The 18,707-nt window shown below is 37.3% G+C and overlaps 1 protein-coding gene and 1 pseudogene across 3 annotated transcripts in view; one reads left to right on the top strand and one right to left on the bottom strand.

The window, feature by feature from the left end:
• Positions 1-18,707, bottom strand: part of PCCB (propionyl-CoA carboxylase subunit beta) — a 96,124-nt gene that overhangs the window by 9,411 nt on the left and 68,006 nt on the right. For all 3 annotated transcript variants that reach the window (XM_030330453.1, XM_030330454.1, XM_030330455.1), the window contains one exon: positions 7,587-7,710. In XM_030330453.1, coding sequence (XP_030186313.1) covers positions 7,587-7,710 — 124 coding nt within the window. The remainder of the gene's footprint in view (positions 1-7,586; positions 7,711-18,707) is intronic.
• LOC115524107 lies at positions 2,561-3,072 on the top strand (annotated as a pseudogene).

Here is an 18,707-nt window from a genome sequence, read left to right as displayed (position 1 = left end):
GCCTGTTGGAGATTCTCTCCCTCTGCCCCTCTTGCACTCATGCTCTTTCTCGCTCAAAATAAATAAACTTAAAAAAAAAAAAAAAAGGTAAAGACAGAATCTTGAAAGCAGCAAGAGAGAAGTGACTCACCATATACAAGAGATCCTCAATAAGATTATCAGTTGATTTCTGAGTAGAAAAACCACGGAGGCAGAAGACAATGGAATGATGTAAACCACTGAAAGAATAAAACTGTCAACCAAGGACTCTGTTTGGCAACCTGTCCTTGAAAAATGAGGGACAAATTAAGACATTCCCAGATAAACAAAAGCTGCAGAGTTCATTACCACTAGGCTTACCCTACGAGAAATATTAAAGAGAATCCTTCAGGTTGAAATGAAAAAAAAAAAAAAAAATACTAGACAGTACCACACAAATTATGAAGAAATAAAGATTTCTCGTAAAGGTAACTACACAAGGAAACGTAAAACACAGGATATTTTTGATTTGTAAAACCATTTTTTATTTCTTATGTGATTAAAAAAACAAATGCAGTCCAGAAAGTTTCACTGATGAATTCTACAAATTACAGCAATTCTCTACCATCTCTTTCAGAAAAACCAGAGGGAATACTTCCTAACTCATTCTATGAGGCCAGCATTATGCTATTACCAACACCAGACAAACACATTACTAGAAAACTACAGACCAATGACTCTCATGAACACAGATGCAAGAATCCCTAACAAAATAAAAGCAAATCAAACCCAGCAACGTTACTGTATCAACAGGCTAAAGAAGAAAAGTTACATGAACACATCAGTAGATACAGAAAAGGGATTCACAAAATCCAACACTCAGTCATGATTAAAAACCCTCTGCAAACTAGGAATACAGGGCTGCTTTCTCAACTTGATAAAGAACATCTAACAAAAAATCTACAGCTAACATCACACATAATGATGAAAAACTAGAAGCTTTCCCACTAAGATCAGGCATAGGACAAAAATGTCCCCTCTCACCACTTTTCAAAACTGTACTGGGAGTCATACCTAATCCAATAAAGCAAGAAAATATACAAAAGGTACACAGACTGGGAAGGAAGAAATCAAACTGTCTTTGTTCACAGATGACATAATAATCTATGTAGAAAATCCTAAAGAATTGACAAAAACACTGCTGAAACTAATACGCAATTATAGCAAGGTTGCAGAATACAAAGTTAATACACAAAAGTTAATAACTTTCCTATATACCAGCAGTGAATTTGAAACAAAGAACACAATACCATTTACATTAGCACCCGCCATTCAAAAAAAGAAATACACAGGCATAAAATAACAAAACGCATTATAAAATCTATATGAGGAATGCTACACAACTCTGATGAACAAAATGGAAGAATTAAATAAATGGGGACATATTCCACGTTTATGGATAGGCAGACTCAATACTGTCAAGAGGGCAGGTATTTCCAACTTGATTTCTTAATTTAACACAATTCCAATCAAAATCCCAACAAGTTATTTTGTGGATGTTGACAAACTGATTCTAAAGTGTATATGGAGATGCAAAAAAAACCCCAAAAAACAAAAAAACAAAAACAAACCTAGAACAGCCAACACAGTATTGAAGGACAAAATAAAGTTGAAGGACTGACAACACCTAGCCACGAGACTTGCTATAAAGCTACAGTAATCAAGACATGTGGTACTGATGAAAAAAAACAAATAGACCAATGGAACAGAACAGCGAACCCAGAAATAGACCCCAAGAAATACCAACTGATCTTTGACAAAAAAACAAAGGCAATACAATGGAAGAGAGATTGTCTTTTCAACAAGTAGTGCTGGAACAACTGGACATCCACAAGCAAAAAAAATTTAGACACAGACCTTACACATTTCATAAAACTAACTCAAAATGGATCCAGAGACCTAAATGTAAACCACAAAAGTGATAAACTTCTAGAAGATAACACAGGAGAAAACAAATAACCTTGGATTTGGTGGTAACTTTTTAGATACACTACCAAAGGTATGATCTATGAAAAAGAAATAATTGATAAGCTGACCTCATAATTAAAAACTTCTGTTCTGCAAAAGGCACTATCTAGAGAAAGAGAAGACAACCATAGACTGGGAGAAAACATTTGCAAAATACACATCTGATAAAGGAACTGCTATCTAACATATACAAAGAACTCTTAAAACTCAACAATAAGAAAACAAACAGGAGCACCTGGGTGGCTCAGCTGGCTGAGTGTCCAACTTCAGCTCAGGTCATGATCTCACAGTTTGTGAGCTCAAGCCCCATGTCAGGCTGTCTGCTGTCAGCACGGAGCCCATTTCGGATCCTCTGTCCCCCAGTCTCTCTGCACCTCCCCCACTCACATTCTCTCTCTCTCTCTCTCTCTCTCTCTCTCTAACAATAAACATTATAAGAAAAAAAATCTGATTAAAAAATAGACTAAAAGGGGGGGGGCACTAAAGATCTGAGCAGACACCTCACCAAAGAAAACATACAGATGGCAAATAAACACATGGAAAGATACCACATGTCATATGGCATCAGGGAAATGCAAATTAAAAGAAGGTACCAGGTCTTTTGTCTGGACTGCTGACATGCCATCCAGACTGAGGAAGACCTGGAAACTTGGGGGTCATGTAAGCCACGGCCACAGCAGCATCAGCAAGCACCGGAAGCACCCAGGAGGCTGGGGTAATGCTGGTGGCATGCATCATCACAGGATCAACTTTGACAAATATCATCCAGGTTACTTTGGAAAAGTGGGTATGAGGCATTACTACTTAAAAAGGAACCAGATATTCTACCCAACTGTCAACCTTGATTAAACTGTGGACCCTGGTCAGTCAGTAGACACGGGTAATGCTGCCAAAAACAAGACTGGACTTGTTCCTGTCATTGATGTGGTGCGTTCATGCTACTACAAAGTTTTGGGAAAGGGAAAGCTCCCCAAACAGCCTGTCATCGTGAGGGCCAAATTCTTCAGTAGAATTGCTGAGGAGAAGGTTAAGGGTGTGTGTGTGGGGGGGGGGGGGGGGGAGGGCACCTGTGTCCTGGTAGCTTGAAGCCACATGGAGGGAGATTCGTTAAATACTTACAAGCGAAGTGAAAAACAAAACAAAAAAAGATCCCACTACACACCTATTAGAATGGCCAAAATCCAGAACACTGACAACACCAAATCCAGACAAGGATGTGGAGCAGCAGGAACTGTAACTCCTTGCTGGCAGGAATGCAAAATGGTACAGCAACTCTGGAAGACAGTTTGGCAGTTTCTTACAAACTACACATATTCATACTTTGCAAGCCAGCAAGCATACTCCATGGCATTTACCCAAATGAGCTGAAAACTTATGTCCACACAAAAACCTGCACACAGACATTTATAGCAGCTTTACTCATAATTGCCAAAACTTAGAAGCGACCACAATGTCCTTCAGGAGGTGAACAGATAAGTGAACTGTGTGGTATACCCAGGCAATGGAATATTACTCAACACTAAAAAGAAATGAGCTATCAAGCCATGAGAAAACATGTAGGAAGCTTAAATGCATATTACTAAGTGCAAGAAGCTGATCTGGAAGGGCTACATACTCTAACTCCAACTATATGATATTCTAGAAAAAGTAAAACTATGGGAGGGGTACAAGGATCAGTAGTTGCCAGGGGTTACTAGGTTATCAGGGTTGGGAGAAAGGAATGATGAACAAGTGGAACGCTTAGGACTTTTAAGGCAGTGAAACCATTTTTTATGATGCTGCAATGGTGGGTTACATACTATACACTTATCATACCCAGAGAATATATAACACCAAGAGTGAACCCTAACGTGAATACAGACCTAAGGTAATTATGGTGTGTCCATGTACATTCATCAATTGTAACAAATATACTACTCTGGTTCAGGATATTGACAGTGAAGTAAGCTGTGTATGTGTGATAGAGTATTATGGGAACTCTGCAGTTTTCACTTAATTTTGCTCTGAAACTTAAAGAGCTCCAAAAAATAAAATTTATTTTACCAAAGGGATTATATACCATGACCAACTCAGATATACTCCAATAAAGCAAAAGTGGTTCAATGTAGAAAAAAATCAAACAATACACCACATTAATAGAATGAAGGACAAAAACTACATGATCATTTCAAATGTTGCAGAAAAGGTATACAAATCTATCAACCTTTCATAAAAATAAAAAAAAGTACTCAGAAAACTAGGAATGGAAGGAAATTTTCTCACCATGATGAAGGCATTTACGAAAAACCCACAGCTAACATCATATTCAGTGGTCAAAGACAAAGTTCTTCCCCTAAGATCAGGAACAAAATAAGGATGCCTGCTTTCACCAATGCTATTCAATAATGTGCTAGATGTTCTAGCCAAAGCAACTAGACAAGAAAAAAATAATAAAAAGTATCCAAATTGGAGACGAAGAAGTAAAAACTATTTGCAAAAAACATGATCCACAAGAAAGCTCATAAAGCTAATAAGCTCAGCAAAGTTGCAGGTTGCATGATCAACAAACAAAAATCAGTTGTGTTGTCATCTTTCCATATACTAATAATGAACATTCCAAAAAGAAAATTGAGAAAGCAATTCCATTTGCAATAATATCTAAAAGAATAAAATACATAAAAGTAAATTTAACCAAGAGGTGAAAGACTTACACACTAAAAACTATAAAACACTGCCAAAAGAATTAAAAGACCAAAATAAATGGAAAGATACCTAAAGTGATCTGCAGATTCTATGCAATCTCTATCAAAACCTCAACATCCTTTTTTGCAGAAATGGAAACACCAATCCTCAAATTCATTTGGAATTGCAAGGAGCCCCAAAAGTCGAAAGAATCTTTACAAGGAACATGAGAGGACACACATTTACCGATATTATAACTTACTACACAAAGCTGCAGTAATCAAAACCAGCATGTGAATAAACATAAACAAACCACTTAAATAGTATTAAGAGTCCAGAAAAAAACCCATACATCTACAGCCCCTTGATTTTTGAGAAGGACGCCAAGTCTATTCAATAGGGAAAGAACAATCTATTCAACAAATGGTGTTGGGATAACTAGATTTCTACACGCAAAAGAATCAAAAGTTGAGCCCTTAATGCACACCATATATAAAAATTTACTCAAAATTGGTCAAACCTAAATGTAAAAACTAAAAGCATAAAATTCCTAAAAGAAAACACAGGGAGGGGCTTCATGATGTTGGATTTGTCAACAGGTACTCCGCCAAACACAAACAAATTGTATATTGGACTTCATCAAATTTTAAAACTTCTGTGCATCAAATGACATTATCAAGAAAGTGAAAAGACAACCTACAGAATGGGAAAAAATACATGCAAATCACATAGATGATAAAGGCCTAATAAATATCCAGAATATAAAGCACTCATACAACTCAACAAAAAACAATTAAAAATGCACAAAGGATTTAAATAGATATTTCTCCAAAGAAGATATACAAACAGCCAATAAGCACATGAAAAGATGCTCAACATCACTAATTATTAGGGAAATTTAAATGAAAACCATAATGAGAAAATATTCCACACCCCATTACGATAGCTATTATCAAAACATACCTGAAAATAACAAGTTCAAGCGACAGTGTAAAGTAAGTGGAACCCTCATGCATTGCTACTGAGAAAACAGTGCAGCCACTGTGAAAAACAGTATGATGTTTCTTAAAACAAACAAACAAAAACAAAAACATAAAATTACCATATGACTCAACAATTCCACTGCTAGGTGTATACCCAAAAGAACTAAACGGGGATTCAAACAGATACTTGTATACCAATGTTTACTGCAGTATTATTCACAATAGCCAAAAGGTGGAAACAACCCAAGTGTCCATCAGAGATGAATGAGTAAACAAAATGTGGTATATACATACAATGGAATATTACTTAGCCATGAAAGTTAAAATAAAGTTCTTTTTTTTAATTTATTTATTTTTATTTATTTTTTTCAACGTTTATTTATTTTTGGGACAGAGAGAGACAGAGCATGAACGGGGGAGGGACAGAGAGAGAGGGAGACACAGAATCAGAAACAGGCTCCAAGCTCTGAGCCATCAGCCCAGAGCCTGATGCGGGGCTCGAACCCACGGACCGCGAGATCGTGACCTGGCTGAAGTCGGACGCTTAACCGACTGCGCCACCCAGGCGCCCCTAAAATAAAGTTCTGATACATGCTACAACATAGATGAACCTTGAAAACATATGCTAAGTAAAAAGAACCAGACACTAAAGGACAATTACTATATTATTCCACTTAGATGGAATATCTATAATAGGTAAATTCATAGAGAGGAGACTTAGATTACCAAGGACTCAGGGGTAGGGTGGAAAGGGAGTCATTTCTACTTGAAAAATTTTTGGAAGATAGTGGTAATGGCAGCACACGGTATGAATGTAATTAAGGCCACTACATTATACACTTAAAAATAGTTAAAATGACAAACTTTGTTATACACGTTTTACCATGATAAAAAAAAATTAAAAAAAAAACAACTTTTTTTCTAAAGAAAAGGAAAAATTGCCATGACAGACATAAAAGATAAGTCTGGGTCAGTAAGGGAGTGCATATTTCTCCTATACAGTATTCAAAACAAACCTACACAGGAAATAGGAGGAAAGCAGTGTCTATAGTCCCCATCCCACACCTCCAGCCACACCCAGGGCACAACCACAGAAGAGTGCCCCTGACCTGGCTGTAGCTCAGCTCTGGCCATGTCACTGGAAGACACAGGAAGATGCTGTACCTGATACCACTGAAGACAATGGATTTAAAACTACGAATAAGGGGCGCCTGGGTGGCGCAGTCGGTTAAGCGTCCGACTTCAGCCAGGTCACGATCTCGCGGTCTGTGAGTTCGAGCCCCGCGTCAGGCTCTGGGCTGATGGCTCAGAGCCTGGAGCCTGTTTCCGATTCTGTGTCTCCCTCTCTCTCTGCCCCTCCCCCGTTCATGCTCTGTCTCTCTCTGTCCCAAAAATAAATAAATGTTGAAAAAAAAAAATTTTTAAAAACTACGAATAAGACACCAACACCCCCACCCTCACTGAACTCATAGTTTAGGGGCGAGACATGAATCTAACTAGGGGAGACAGAAAGCAGACCTCTGAAAATGTAAAAACCATCTTAAGCTGAAGAAAGTTGTCTATAAACCCTTAAAAAATAAAATTATGAGAGAAGCATTGTGAGTTATGAACAATAAAAAAGAGCTTTTTTTTTTTTTTTTTTTTTTTTGAGAGAGAGAGAAGTGCTCACAAGAGTGCATGGGTAGGGGCAGAGAGAGAGGAAGAGAGAGGAGCTCAAAGCAGGGCTCAATCCCACAAACAGTTGAGATCATGACCTGAGCAGAAATTAAGAGTCAGATGCTTAATCAACTGAGCCATCCAGGCGCCCCAAGAAGAGAGCTTTTACAACAACATTTCCCTGAGTTTTTTCTCTGGCCATGGAGACTCATCTGAGGAAAAGGCAGAAGGCAGACACCACACCCCGCAGCCATGGCCCCCAACTGCCACCTGAGGTTTGTGAGAGCCTCTTGTACCTACCTGAAGCCACCTTAGGTTGGTTGCCAACAATTCCAACAGTCCTCCCGTTCATTCTTGCAAAACCAACAATGATGTTCTTGGCATAATTGGGCATGATCTCAAAAAATTCTCGCTCGTCGACAACCTGCAGGGATAAATTTACACCTGAGCTCAAAATGATAAGGAGCCAGATACAACATTACAGAATGACAGACACAGTACAGAACGACCGAGCTGGATAGCCCCGACCCCACCACAGTTTCTCCAAGTACAAAGGACTGGGGGCAGTGGCAGCACCCATTCCCTGCTGGAGGGGAAACCCTCTTGCACACTGCTGGGGAAGATATACCAGCACAGCCTTTTTTAAGGGTTCTATTTGAATTTGGCATTATTTTACTCTTTCACCTTATTTAGAAATCATTTCAAACTTAACATAAAAATTTCCAGAATAGTAAAAAAATAAAATAAAAAGTATATATCCAGATTCTCCATTTCTTAACATTTTACCACATATGCTTTGTCATTCCCTATCCCTCCCACCTACCTCCCCTTTCTCTATGTATTTATATATACACACCTCTCTCTACATATGTACATATATATGAATTTTCTCAACTATTTGACAATAAGTTATAGACATGATGCCTCTTTACCTCTAGATACCTCAGTATGCATCTCCCAAGAACAAGAACATTCTCATAACTACAATCAGATTGCCAAAATCAGGAAACTAGTAACACCACTACTATCTATTACAAAACCTTATTCAAATTTTGCCAGTTATTGCAATAATACCCTTTACAGCAACAACAGTCTGGTTCTAGAGCCTAACCTGAGAGCACGATGTGCTTGCAATGGTCTGTCTCTGTCTTCGGCCAGCATCATGATCCCAGGGCCGTGGGATCAAGCCCCAAGTGGGGCTCCATGCTGAGCCAGAAGGCTGCTTGGGATTCTCTTTCTCCCTCTGTCCCTCTTCCCCACTCCCTTCCTCCCTCCCTTCCCCTTCCCTCTCTCTCTCAAAACAAAAACAAGAAGCTGTCCCAGAGGACAGAGCTAGGAAATCCACAAATACATACACACACACACACACACACACACACACACACATTTCTAAAAGTAGTAAGAAAATGCTCAGTTCATACTAATGACCGCAATTCTAGATTCCCCCTTACAGTAGACATCAGACTCCCATTATCTTCCAAATGGACTTATTGATTCCTCAAATATTGAGAAACTGGTGTCAGAACTGCTACCCCATATGACTGCCAAAAAAAACACACTAAAATTCAGTACTTTACAACTATTTGTTACTGAACTAAAGATATATAGTCAAAATACCATGTTCAAAAGTTATTCATTTGAAATATGGGTTAATTTGTTTTTATCTTAAAGGTTTTCCCTCGGTCTTGATTTTAACATGTAAACATTAATATAATTTAATGTCACTCCCCATCCTTTCTACCCTAATTCCATCCATCCTGCCATTATTTTCTGATTTATCTCTCATGTGTGCAATATAGAAATGAGCAAATACATGTATTTGTTTCGTTTTGTGTTTGTTTTGGAAAACAAATCATTTTAATTTCCAATTCTATCATAAATGGAAAGTGACCTACTACACACAGATACTGTTTAGCACTTCAGGTTTCCTCACTTAACAATATATCCCGAGAATCACTCCCTATCAGTTCACAGAGATCTTGCTCACTTTTTCCTGCCTACTACTCGACTGTGTGGATGTACCAAGTTTACTCAACCAATCTCCTTTGTGTTGTTCACAGCAACTTAAAAGTTAAATCCAGGATGCCTAGAATATTTTGCAATTGCAAATAACACAACAGTAGTAACCTTGTACATCTATAATTTTGGATGATGAGAATCAGTATATGTTCAGTGTAAACACCTGAAAGGGGAACTGCGGGGTTCACATGTAAATATGCCCATTTAGTCTTAGCAATTACATTCCCTTCCCAGTAATTTATGACAGGGTGCTTTGCCAGACTTACCAATGGAAAACGTTTTTAAGTTTTTTATTTTTTGCCAATCTGACAGATGAGAGAAATGATGACTCAATGTAATTTTAGCTTTCATTTCAAACATAATGAGTCAAGTTGAAAATCTTTCCATATGTTTAAGGTCTATTTTATATACATTTTTGTGAGCTATCCATGTTTCTTGCCTTTTTTTCTATCAATTTTGGTCTTTATTTCCTCAATTTTTAAGAGGTTTTTAAAAACATATTAGGGATATTATCTTTTATTTGTGATGTACACTGCAAATATTTCCTCCTACTTGGTTGTCTTTTAACTTTCTTTATAGATTTTAAATTCTTTACACAGTCACACTTACCACTTTTTTTTTAAACAAAACTGAAACTGGATTTTGAGTCATATTCAAAATCCTTTCGTTACCTTCCCCTGAAGTTAAGGAAATCCATCTACACATTCTTTTAATGCTTACATGAATTTCACTTATTATATTTAGTTCTCTGATCTATCTGTAGTTCATTTTTGTGTATGATATAAAGTACAAATCTAATTTTATATTTTTCTAACCAGCTAGCTACCTAGTTGTTCACCACCATTTATTAAAAAACTAATCTTTGGGGTTCCTGGGTGGCTCAGTTGGTTGAGTGTCCTACTCTTGATCTCTTCTCAGGTCATCATCTCCTGGTTTGTGACTTTGAGCCCCGCATTGGGCTCTGCTCTGATGGCATGGAGCCTGCCTGGGATTCTGTCTCTCCTCCTCTGCCCCTCCCTGGCTCTTTTTTTTTTTTTTTCCTCTCTTCCTCTAACTTAAAAAAAAAAAAAAAAAAGTTTAAAAAGCTAATCTTTGCTCCTAGAATTTGAGATAATCTTACCGTATTACCTATATTCTATATGTACTTGGATGTACTTCTAGATTTTCTATTCTGTCCCACTGGTTTATGGAACAGCACCACACTGTTTTAATTACAGTATGCTTTAATATGGGATATGGCCATAGTCTTTCTTTTGTAGTATATTCCTAGTTATTGTTATTCATATGAACATCTTTTTCTTAAACTAAGGGAAACTTTAGGGTTTTTTTTTGTTAATTAAAAAAAAATTTTTTAATGTTTATTTATTTTTGAGAGAGAGCATGCACGCAAGCACGAGCAGGTGAGGGAAGAAAGAGAGGGAAACAGAATCTGAAGCAGGATCCAGGCTCTGAGCTATCTGCACAGAGCCTGACAAGGGGCTCAAACCCATAAACTGCAAGATCATGACTTGAGCCTAAGTCAGATGCTCAACCAACTGAGCCACCCAGGCACCCTTTTAGTCTTCTTTTTAAATCAGTCTAATTTAAAAACAAGTTGAAGTGAATCCCTATGAACTTTTCTATGAACTTGTCTAGATGTATTTTAAAATTTTTGTTTCAGGGGCACCTGGGTGGCTCAGTCTGATGAAGCACCTGACTTCAGCTCGGGTCATGATTTCACAGTTCATGAGTTTCAAGGCCTGCATCCGGCTCTGTGCTGACAGCTGGGAGCCTGAAGCCCCTTCAGATTCTGGGTCTCTGTCTCTAGCCCTTCCAATTGCACTCACATGCGTGCTCACTCTCTCTCTCTCAAAAATAAACATTAAGAAAACTTTTTAAAGATTGCTTTAAATTTACAAACTACCTCAGGAAGAACTGTTTTTATGATGTTAACTCAACAACCAGAACAAGGAATGTCTCTTCATTTGTTCGTCTACTTTTGTATCTTTCAGAATTTTAAAAATTTCTCCCATAGGGTTACTACTAAATACTTAAACTTCTTTCTTTGTATGCTACCATGATTGGTTATTGTGTTGATGACAATACGTATATGTCAATTTTATATCTTTTTCCCTGGTTATTGTTTCCGTTTCATCATACATTCCATAGCATTTTTTAGTATACCAGATCAACTACAAATGTAGCTTAGCTTCTTTTCCAAGGCTTTTGCCTTTAGGTGATCCACTTCTTGTCTCATTGCATTGGCTAATATCTCTAGTAAAACGTTAATAGTGGAAATAGTAGGATTCCAACTTTGTAGACAGAAGGGAGCAGTATGTGCACTTGAAAAAAATGTGTATTCTGGTTTTGGATGAAATGTTCTATATATGTCTATTTTTATATCATTTAAGGCAATATTCACATTTGCTTACTGATTTTCTGCCTAGATGATGTATTCCACTGGTGTAAGTGGGGTATTAAATTTCCTTGCTATTACCATAACTGTCAATTTCTTTATGTCTGTTAACATTTGCTTTTATGTATTTAGGTGCTCCAGGGTTGGGTGCATAGATATTTAAAATTGTTACATTTTCTTGTTGGATTGGTCTCTTTAACATTATGTAAGGGCCTTTTTGTCTCTTTTCTTTTTCTTTCATGACTCTGGCTAAGGTTTACCTATTTTGTCGATCTATTCAAAGAATCAGCTATTGTTTTCAGTCATCTTTTCTGTTTTAAGTCTCCAATTATTTCTATCTGATCTTTATCATTTTTTCCTTCTACTAACTTTGGGCTTTGTTCATTTTTTTTTTTTTTTTTTAGCTCCTTTATGCCTAGGGTTATAGTGTTTATTTGACATTTTCTGATTCCTGAGGTAGGACTATATCCCTATAAATTTCCCTCTTAGAACTGCTTTTGCTATGTCACAAAGACTTTGGACCATTGTATTTTCAGTTTTCTTAAGGTATTTTTTTATTTTATCTTTGGTTTTCTTGTTGACTTACTGATTTTTTTAATAGCATGTTGTTTAGCCTCCATTTGTTTATAGTTTTTGTTCCTCCCACCTCACCCCAGTAATTGATTTCTGGTTTCATACTGTGGTGGTTGGAAAAGATGAATGACATTTCAGTCTTGTTAAATTTATTGAGATTTATTTGGTGACCTAACATATGATCTCTCCTTAAGAATGTTTCATGGGCACTTGGGGGGGCACCTGGGTGGCTCAGTCAGTAAAGCATCCGACTTTGGCTCAGGTCATGATCTCACAGTTTGTGAGATCGAACCCCACATCAGGCTCCATGCTGACAATGCAGAGCCTGCTTGGGACTCTCTCTCCCCTCCCTCACTTGCGCTCTCTCTCAAAATAAACAAACGTAAAAAAAAAAAAAAAAAAAAAAGAATTTAAGGTAAGAATGTTTCATGTGCACGTGAAAAGCATGTGTATTCTGTATTTGGGTGAAATATACTATATATGTGTATTATTATGTATCATTTAAGGCTACTGTTCCCTTATTGATTTTCTGTCTGATCTATTCCAGTGGTGTAAGTGAAAGAAAAAAATTATAAAAGATCGGACAGAAAGAAATGGAGACTTAAAAAAAAAATAGAAAAGATCACTGAAACAAAAACTGGTTCTTTGAAAATATAAAAGAGGTTAATTGGGGCGCCTGGGTGGCGCAGTCGGTTGAGCGTCCAACTTCAGCCAGGTCACGATCTCACAGTCTGTGAGTTCAAGCCCCGCGTCAGGCTCTGGGCTGATGGCTCGGAGCCTGGAGCCTGTTTTCCGATTCTGTGTCTCCCTTTCTCTCTGCCCCTCCCCCCGTTCATGCTCTGTCTCTGTCTGTCCCAAAAATAAATAAAAACGTTGAAAAAAAAAAAATTTAAAAAAATAAATAAATAAATAAATAAAAGAGGTTAACCTTAGCCAGAGTCATGAAGGAAAAAGAAAAAAAGAGGACCCAAAGAAATAAAATCAAAAATAAGTAACAACCCATGCCATGGAAATACAAAGTATTTTAAGAGACTACTAGGAAAAATTATACACCAACAAATTGGATAACGTAGAAAACATGGGTAAATTCCTAGAAATATACAACCTTTCAAAACTGGATCAGGAAGAAATTGAGAATCTGAACAGATCAATTACTAGTATCAAAACAATTCATAATCAAAAAACCCCTAACACAAGCCCAGTACCAAATGGATTGACAAGTGAATTCTACCAAACATTTAAAGAATTAATACTGGGGCACCTGGGTGGCTCAGTCAGTTAAGCATCTGACTTTAGCTCAGTTCATGATCTTGCAGTTCATGAGTTCAAGCCCTGCATCAGGCTCGCTGCTATCAGCATGGAGCCTGCTTTGAATCTTCTGTCCCCCTTTTCTCTCTGCCCCTTCCCCATGTGCTCGCTCGCTCTCTCTCTCTCTCTCCAAAATAAAGATTAAAAAAAATTTGTTTTAATTAATACCTATTTTCCACAAAGTACAAAAAAAAAAAAAAAAGAGGAAAGCTTCCAAATGACATTTTATGCAGCCAGTATTACCATACTGATCCATACCATACCATACTGTCATACCAAAGCCAGACAAACACTTCACAAAAAAAGAAAACCACAGGCCAATACCCCTGATCAACATCAATGCAAAAATCCTCAACAAAATAATAGGAAACTTCATTAAACAATACATTATTTTAACTAGATCACTCACCACGATCAAGTGAGATTTATTCTGGGGAAACAAGAATGGTTCAATATTCACAAAATCAATAACATGATACATCATATTAACAAAATGAAGGACAAAATTATATGATCATCTCAATAGATGCAGAAAAACTATTTGACAAAATTAGACATCTGTTCATGATGAAAACTCAAAAACTAAAAGGCAGCCTATGGAATGGGAGAAGATATTTGCAAACAACATATCTGATAAAGCGTTAGTATCCAAAATCTATAAAGAACTTATCAAACTCAACACCCAAGAAAACAAATAACCCACTTAAGAAATGGGCAAAAGACATGAATAGACACTTCTCCAAAGAAGACATCCAGATGGCTAATGGACACATGAAAAGATACTCAACATCATTCATAATCCAGGAAATACAAATCAAAACCATAATGAGATCAATCTCACACCTGTCAGAATGGTTAAAATTAACACAAGAAACAGGTGTTGGCAACGATGTGGAGAAACAAGAACCCTCTTGCACTGTTAGTGGGAATGCAAACTGGTGCAGCCACTGTGGAAAACAGTATGGAAGTTCCTCAGAAAGTTAAAAATAGACCTACCCTAAGATCCAGCAGTTGTACTGCTAGGTATTTACCCAAAAGGTATAAAAATATGGATTCAAAGGAGTAATAACATGCACCCCAATGTTTATAGCTGCATTATCAACTGCCAAACTATGGAGAGAGCCCAAATGTCCACAGACTGATGAAGGATAAAGAAGATAAGGTATACATACACAATAGAATATTACTCAGCCATCACAAAGGGTGAAATCTTGCCATCTGCAACAACATGGATGGAGCTAGAGTATATTATGCTAAGCAAAATAAGTCAGAGAAAGATAAATACCATATGATTTCACTCATATGTGGAATTTAAGAAACCAAAGAGATGAACACATGGGAGTGGGGAGAAAAGAGAGAGGGGAAACAAACCAAAAAAGACTCTTAACAATACAGACAAACCGAGGGTTGATGGAGGGAGGTGAATGGGGGATGGGCTAGATGGGTGATGGGTATTAAGGAGGGTACTTGTTATGATGAGCACTGGATGTTGTATATATTTGATGGATCACTGAATTCTACCCATGAAACCATATTGCACTGTATGTCAACTAACTAGAAATTAAACATTAGAAAAAAAAATTTTTAACTCCAGAAAATTAGTTTAAAAAAATTTTAACGTTTATTTATTTTTGAGAGAGGGGGCAAAGGAGGGAGGGAGGGCAAGCGAGCATGAGCCAGGCAGGGGCAGAAAGAGGGGGGACAGAGAATCCAAAGCGGGCTTCACACTGTGAGCACAAAGCCCACTGAAGGGCTTGAACTCACGCCTGTGCTATCATGACCTGAGCCAAAATCAAGAGTCAGCCTCCCAACCAACTGAGCCACCCAGGCACCCAAGAAAATGAGTTTAGAGGGAACATACCTCAACATAATAAAACCCATACAAGAAAAACCCACAGCTAACATCATACTCACTGGTGAAAAACTGAGAGTTTTTTAAGATTAGGTACAAGTTGGAAATCTACACTCTCATTTTTATTCAACATAGTATTGAAAGTACTAGCCACAGCAATCAGACAAGAAATAAAAGGCATCAAAATTATAAGGAAGAAGTGAAATGTCATTATTTGCAGCTGAAATGATATTACACATAGAATATCCTAAAGACTCCATTGAAAAACTATTAGAATAAATGAATTCAGCAGTCACAGGATGCAAAATACAAAGAAATCTCTTGTATCTCCATATACTAGTAACAAGGTAGCAGAGAAATTAAAAAAATTCCATTATAACTGCACCAAAAAGAATAAAATACACAAGAACGAACTTAGCAAGGAGGTGAAAGACCAGTACCCTGCAAACTAAAACACTGATAAAAGATGATGGGGCACCTGGGTGGCTCAGTCAGTTAAGCATCCAACTAGGTTCTGGTAATGTTCTCATGGCTTGTAGGTTTGACCCCCGCGTCCAGCTCTGTGCTAACAACTCAGAGTCTGGAGCCTGCTTTGGATTCTGTGTCGCCTTCTCTCACTCTCTCTGTCCCTCCCCCACCTGTGCTCTGTTCCCCAAAAATAAACAAACATTAAAAATAAACAAAATAAATAAACCACGATGAAAGAAACTAAAGATGACACAAACAAATAGAAATGTATTCTATGCTCATGGACTGGAAAAATTACTATCGTTACAATACCCACATTACCCAAAGCAATCTACAGTTTCAATTCAATCCCTATCAAAGATACCAATTGTATGTTTCACAATACTAGAATAAATTATCCTGAAATTCATATTAAACATAGCCAAAACAATCTTGAGAAAAAAAGAACAAAGTTGGGAGTAACACAATCCCAGATTTCAAACTGTATCACATAACTATAATAAGCAAAGCAGGATGGTACTGGCACAAAAACAGATCAATGGAAGAATAGAAAGTCCAGAAATAACTCTCACTTATGCAATAAATGGGGAAAAGACAGTCCTCTTCAATAAATGGCACTGGGAAAACTGAACGGTTACACCCAAAAGAATGAAACTCAACCACTTTTTTACATCATAGACAAAAATAAACTTAAATAAAGAACTAAATATGAGACCTGAAAATAAGGAACTACTAGAAGAAAACATAGCCAGTAATTTCTTTGACATCAGCCTTAGCAACATTTGTCTAGATATGTCTCCTCAGGTAAGGAAAACAAAAATAAAACTATTGGGACTATACCAAAATAAAAAAGCTTTTGCACAGCAAGAGAAACCATCAACAAAAATAAAAGGCAACCTACTGAATGGGAAAAGACATTTGCAAATGATATATCCAACAAGGGGTTAATATCCAAACTGTAGAAAGAACTTCTTTGACTCCACACCAAGAAACCTATCAATCCAATTAAAAAAGAGATCTGAATAGACATTTTTCCAGGAAGACATACAGACTTAACAGACACATGAAAAGATGCTCAACTTCACTCATCAGGGGAAATGTAAATCATTTCCACAATGAGATATCACTTCACATCTGTTAGAATGGATAGTAGCAAGAAGACAAGAAATAACAAGTGTTGGCAAGGATACAGAGAAAAAGGAACACTTTTGCACTGTTGATGAAAAAGTAAACTGGTGCAGCCACTGTGGAAAACTGTATAGAGGTTCCTCAAAAAATTAAAAATAGAAATACCATATGTTCCCAGGGACACCTGGGTGACTCAGTCATTAAGCATCTGACTCTTGATTTCAGCTCAGGTCGTGATCTCATGGTTCATGAGACTGAGCCCCACATCAGACTCTTCACTGACAGCATAAAGCCTGCTTAAGATTCTCTCTCTCTCTCTCCTCTCTCTCTCTCTCTTTCTGCCTCTCTTCTCCCCACCCTCATCTCTCTATCTCTCTCTCAAAATATTAAAAAAAAGAATGAGAGATCTTGCTATTTGTGATAATATAGGTGGACCTAGAAAGTGACTTAAGTCAGACAAAGTCAATACCATAGGATTCATTTATATGTGGAATCTAAAAAGCAAAAACAAACAAAATCAGAAACAGACCTATAAATACAAAGAACTGGTAGTTGCCAGAGGGGAGGGGTGTAAGTAATGGGCCAAATGGGTGAAGGCAAATGGGAGGTATAGGTTTCCAGTTGTGGAATGAATAATTCATGAGGATGAAAGGTACAGCACAGGAAATACAGTCAAAGGTATTGGAACAGCATTCTATAGTGACAGATGGCAGCTACACATGTGGTTATTAGCACAGCATAGTGTAGCAGAGTTGTCAACTCATTATGTTCTACACCTGAAATTAATGTAACGTTGTGTTAACCATACCCCACTTAAAAAAAAAAAAAAGGCTAAAACAAGAAATATCAGAGAAAACCACTGGTAATAGATTTCATTAAACTTGTGAGACTACAATGCAAAACCCTATGCAGATAAAATGGAATACCTAGAAGAAATATATATTTTTTTTTTTTTACAAATTTACCCTCATCTGATCCCAAAGATAAAGTTTAAAGAGGCCATCACATTAAAGACTAGAGGAAGTTATCAAAAGCCACTCCTCCCTTACCAAAAGACACTAGGTCCTGCAATTTCACAAGAGAACCTCTACCGTATCTTTTAAGAGCAGATAATCCCAATGCCATTTAAATTATTAGAACATAGAAAATCTGCAAATTCTTTTAGGACACTTAATGAACTTAATTGTGTTCTCACCATTCCAAATTCATAGGTTGAAGCCTAACCCCCAATGTGACTGTATTTGGTAAGAGAGCCTTTAAGGAGATAAAGTTATTTAAATGAGGTCATAAGGGGTGGTGCCCTAATATGACAGAACTGGTGTCTTTATAGAGAAGAGACACAGAGAGTTCTTTCCCCTCGCACACACAAAAGAAAGGCTACAACAGGAAACAGCAAGAAAAGCCATCTACACCCCCAGGAAGACAAGCCTCGCAGAAATTAAGCCTGTTGTTAATTTGGTCTTGGATTTCTAGCGTCCAGAAATATGAGAAAATTAATTTCTGTTGTTTAAGCAATCCAGTCTCTGGTATTTTGTTATGGCAGCGCTAACGACTAATACATGAAATAGCACACATGGATACCAAAAAACCTAAGTTTTAATATACATCAAAAAATGGGGCGCCTGGGTGGCTCAGTCAGTTGAGCATCCACTTTGGCTCAGGTCATGAGCTCGCGGTT

Source organism: Lynx canadensis, chromosome C2 (assembly GCF_007474595.2).
Source record: "Lynx canadensis isolate LIC74 chromosome C2, mLynCan4.pri.v2, whole genome shotgun sequence".
NCBI classification, from domain to species: Eukaryota; Metazoa; Chordata; class Mammalia; order Carnivora; family Felidae; genus Lynx; species Lynx canadensis.
The sequence above is the reverse complement of the archived record's forward strand: the minus strand, read 5'-3'. Positions and strand labels throughout refer to the sequence as shown.